Source organism: Pteropus vampyrus, unplaced genomic scaffold, assembly GCF_000151845.1.
Source record: "Pteropus vampyrus isolate Shadow unplaced genomic scaffold, Pvam_2.0 Scaffold268, whole genome shotgun sequence".
NCBI classification, from domain to species: domain Eukaryota; kingdom Metazoa; phylum Chordata; class Mammalia; order Chiroptera; family Pteropodidae; genus Pteropus; species Pteropus vampyrus.
The window spans coordinates 13,459-18,307 of NW_011889049.1; the positions used below are offsets into that span (position 1 = coordinate 13,459).

At 55.9% G+C, this 4,849-nt stretch overlaps 1 protein-coding gene across 1 annotated transcript in view; it reads right to left on the reverse strand.

Annotated features, from left to right (window-relative positions):
* Positions 1 to 4,149, reverse strand: part of SLC25A47 (solute carrier family 25 member 47) — a 13,617-nt gene extending 9,468 nt beyond the window's left edge. Inside the window, exons 1-2 of the mRNA XM_011375256.2 lie at positions 4,083 to 4,149; positions 3,237 to 3,292 (exon numbers count right to left, since the gene is read on the reverse strand). Coding sequence (XP_011373558.2) covers positions 3,237 to 3,292; positions 4,083 to 4,149 — 123 coding nt within the window. The remainder of the gene's footprint in view (positions 1 to 3,236; positions 3,293 to 4,082) is intronic.
* Between the last annotated feature and the right edge of the window lie 700 nt (positions 4,150 to 4,849).

The following is a 4,849-nucleotide window of genomic DNA, read 5'->3' on the forward strand; positions in this document are numbered from 1 at the left end:
AGACTCATCCACCTTTGGGGGCAGTGTCTGGGGTGCGGATGAGCCCCCCATCTTAGTCCTCCCAGACGCCCTGACCTTCCTCTGCCCTCCTGAGGCGTTAGGACCCTGGGCCTGGGGTCTCCTCCAAGCCTGCTTGGCCCCCAGCAAAGGTCTCAGGGCTGCAAAGCGTGTGGCCGGGTGTCTCCTGCTGCCCCCGAGCCTGTGTGTCCTCCCTGGGAACGGGGCGCGCAGCAGGGCTGCCCCTCAGTTCTGGCTCGTGCTCCTGTCCCCGGAGACACGGATGCCACTGCCTGCCCGCGGAGCGCAGACAGGCAGCAGGCCAACGTTCCCACACCTGTGTTACAGCCCTGTCTCAGAAGGGACACACTGTCATGTACACTCCTGAAGGGGGTGGGGACTCACTCGCTGGCAACAGGAGGAGCACATGCCTGAATGGTGTCCCCAGCATGAACAAGGCTGGCAGGGAGTGCTGGATGGGGCTGAAAGGTGGGTCGGGAACGGGAAGGGCCCGGAAAGCCCAGGCTGGAGCGTGCAGACACGTCTCAGGGGTGTAGGCACAGCACATCCGGGGAAGCAATGGGCCTGGTGGGGCAGTGGCGAGTGGAGGATGGGAGGCTGAGACAGTTCCAGGGAACAGGCGCTGCCTGAACCTGAAACAGGGAGGTGCACAAGGACGGAAAGCCCCTGAGGGCAGGCCGCCTGGAACCTCGGCTGGCACATAGGAAGGCTCAGAGGTGGCTGAGAGAAGCCTGGACAGCAAGGTCCCATGAGAGGGTCACACCTTGGAGGTGAGCCTGGTCCCCAGTTGTGTGGCACAGAGTCGAGGGTCAGGTAGGTGCCCAAGGGGGCGGGGGATGGGTCTGCAGTGGGGACTCCAGAGGGCAGAGCCTAAAGCAGCAGGACAGGTGGCAGAGAGAGGACCATCCTTCTTGTGCAGCTTCTCTAGGAAGATGCTGCCAGACCAGGCACTGGCCCGCGCGCCAGCAAGGTGACCGCTGAGGCCAGGCGAGCATGCTAAAGTCCCTCCTACCTGGAGAGGTTCCAGAACAGAGGAAAACTCCACTCCAGGATGCCGAGGGCTCTCAGTCCCCTTCTCGGCCTGCCTGCCATGTCTGTGACAAGCCTACGGGCTCAGTACTTGTCCTCTGCCTTCGCCTGCCCTCTCCTGCCCACTCCTTCCTAGCTATGATGCCAACTCCAACTCACCTGCCAACTCCACCCAGGGCCCAGGTGAGGACACACTGCTGTCCTCTGGCCATTGCCCTTGGGTGCTGCTCACACTGACCATCGGCCTGGAACAGCCTGCTCAGCCAGCCGTCCCCCACACGTGGGACAGTGGGAGCCCCTAGAGAGTGCACAGCGAAGCCGGTGGCTCACACCAGGCCCCAGCGCCAGCCCAGGGCTGGCCCAGAGGGAGGCTCCGTGAGGCCCGTGTGCCGCGTGGATATCTGACCACATGGCAAGCATGTGCTGTGCCCTGGACACTTGGATGAGCTCCTCCAGCCTGGCCCCCCATCCTGACCAGTTGACCCGACCCAAGCTGGGGACCAGCCCTGTGGCCTTCTAGTCTGTCTGGGACTCCCCCAGGTAGGCCGCCCCCCCCACCCCCAGCCTTAGTTCTATTTTTAGACTAAAAGCATTTGCCAAGTGTCTATTTATATCGATCCCCATCTTGGATTTCTGATCATCTCATCATCTGGCTGAGCCAGGTAACCCGCCTCCGGCCTCTTGGGCCCCTCGGGCCCCTCCTAGCCGAGCGGGTTCAGAATGGCCACGAGCATGCGAGGGGAAGGCCCACAGCGCATGTGAACAGGGCTACCTAGCCCTGGGGAAATGGAGTCTCCAGCAGATCACAGAAGCAAAAAACCCACCCAGCCTGGCTCCAACTTTGGGATTAACTAAATTCAACAGAGAGAAGTGAACGCCTCAAAGTCCACCCAGAAGGAGACCTCTGGGCACAGTCGACTCTAGGGCTGAGCGGCCACCAGGACAGGGACTGACTGTCCCCATGTGGTCACCTGTTCACTGCAGCGTCTTCGGCAGCCAATAGGAGACCTTCTGGGGCTGGGATCTCCCCTTGCCTGTCTAGACAGTCAAAGGTGCCCTTAAAAAACCCTTCGGACCTCAGCTAATTACATTACCTTTGTAAAACTGAGGTAACTTTGGTTTATGACATCATAGAAATTAACTATCATCTTCCGTTTCCCGCAAAGGTGTTGACAGCTGAAGGCGGAGAGCGAGCACCTGGCCTTGGCGTAGCCGGCCCGTAGGCCCTGGGCACTATCTCCTGCACAGTCCATCGCCCCCTGGGCACTGCCCCCTGCACAGCCCACCTCCAGGTCCACCTAGCTGCTCCTTGGCCCACCTGCCCCACTCGCCCTGTGGCACCCTGAGCTCCAGCCTTGCTCCCCACCCCAGCCTCCTTCGCTGAACTCAGCAGATTCTCGGATGGGGAGAACAGGGCAGCATTCTCTTCCTGCTGGTGTTTCTAATGTTTCTACACTGAACCTGTCTTGTGTAAATTATAAAAGCTGTACAAAATTAAAACACCCCCAGTTTTTGACCTGGCTTGCCCCCTGGGGCCCCGTGGTACTTGCTGTCCTACTGCCCTGGCCTTGGGCTCCTTCTCCCCTTAAAGGCCTGGGTCTGGGCAGAGCCTTGCAGGGGGCCATCCCCTGGGAGGGCCAGTGTCTGGGCCCTTGAGAACTAAGGAGTATGAAAAAGCACATTTTGTACTGTAATTTTATCCTCAGGAAATAAAACCAAGCAACAGACACAGCACCCACTGCTGATATAAAAATGCAGGCTCTGGGATGTGGACATCGTGAGCTAGTTTACTTGGCGCTGACTTTATTTTTCCTTTCTGGTCTCTCTCTAACTGCTAGGGGAGCCCCTGGAGGTCAGGGAGGACTATCTGCCTTGTCCCCACACTTGGCACAAAGCATTGTTCAATCAGTCTGTGCTCTACCCGAGCAAATGGTTCTTGGACAGCAGGAAATGCTCAACTCAATAGAAAACTTTTAAGGAGAAATGTGGCTTTACAGTTAAGTAACCCAACACTGCACCCAAGTGGTGCCATCTTCTCCTGGTGCCTGCCTTCACCCCTTCCTCCCTCCACTGCTCCCTACAGACTGGACCTTTGTCCCCAGACCCAACAAGCCCCAGCCTGAACACTGGCTCCCTCCAAACTCACCTGCCTCTAAGCTCCCCCTGCAGGATGCAAATAAAGGCCTCACCTCCTTCTTGGTCTGCAGGATCCAAAGCAGCCTCGTCAGATCCCTCACCTGCACCCCTGCAGGGAGCGTTCAGAAGCTCAATTATTGAGTGCATACTGTGCCCCAGGCTGCTGGGCCCCTTCCCAAGGGCCCCTAGGTGGGGCAGAAATATAATGACCACCTTAGAGAGGCAGCCTCTTAAAACCAGAAGACAAAACAGGCAACTCTATAGAATATGACAGAATTTACTGTAGAGTAATTTACTTATGAAAAGATTAGGTAGAAACAAAACAACGACTCAGTGGCTCTGCACAGATTATTCTCCTCTACCAGGCCCGTCAGGGGGTCAGGGGACTTTTTCTATAGTACGAAGAATGCAGTAGCACCAAGGGCCATACCTCCTGGTGGTCTTGCAATGGACGATTGCGATTGCTTATAGTCAGTACTATCACCAGTGTGGTATTTATCTCGGTTGTCCTGCCATTCCCACTGTTGCTAACAAATACTCAAGGCTACATTTTAAGGAACACAGATAATCAACGAGAAGGCTTTGCTATGCTTGCTAAGGACAGTGAAGTTGGTCAAAGATCACAGCAGGAAAATTTAAATCTGGGACACAGAGATGGAGTTAGTTTTGTTCACATCTATAACTATACAATGGCTCATGCAACCTGCCCCAAGCATGACATTAACTTAAAGGCACATGCGTTGTCGTCCTTATCAGTTCCATAATTTTTTTACTTATTGCTCTGTTAAGGTACTTGGCTTCTCAAACTTCCAAAATCAGGGATGGATGCTGCAGCCTATTGTACTTTACCTCCTGTGGTCTGGGCAACCCAGGGACATCCCCTCCTAGGGCTGGGTCACCTGGATGTAGGTTGTCCTGTGTGATCGCCATGGTCTCAGAGGTCTCCATCCACCGAAGCATCCCCATGGTCAACTCCTGCCCAGCTTGGGGTCCGGGCTTCTCTACATGCTCATGGGCCCCTCTTCCACCCTCCGCCGCCCCTCTGCTTCCTTGAGGCATGGCGCTGGATCAGAGAGGCTGGCGATATTCAAATCCAGGTCTCCAGACCCCTAGTTCAGGGCCCAGCAGCCATCACGAGCACTGGACTAGGAGTCAGCCGACCTGGGTTTGGGTCTCTGCTTACTGATCTTTCTATTTAGATTCTAAGAATGAAGGGAAACCTCATGTGATGGTTGGCTTCCTGGTGGCATCTGTATTACCATGCTTCACTGCTTCCATATATTCTCTAGTGCCAAATATAGATAATCTTTAAAACCTGTCCATGAGATAGATATGCATTGTAATCCCCATCCCGATTTCAGAAACAGTAAAACGAGAACTGCGTGTTCTGCAACCCAGAAACTCCCAAGATTGTGGTCCTGACCGCAGGCGGGTGAAGAAGGAAGTTGGGCCCCGAGGATGTTATTTCACTCTCACTGTGAAGGAGAAAGCGCCCGGCCAAGCTTGGCCCCAACTGGACAGGCCCGACTTTATCAAGCGCTGGGGAAGGAGGGGGTGGGAGGTCGCTGATCAGGGCTCTCCCCAGGAAATGGAGTGGTTCCAATCTCAGGGACTCTCTGGGTGTGGGGTGGGGGCAGCGGCAGATCCGTCCCCTCCATATCCCCCC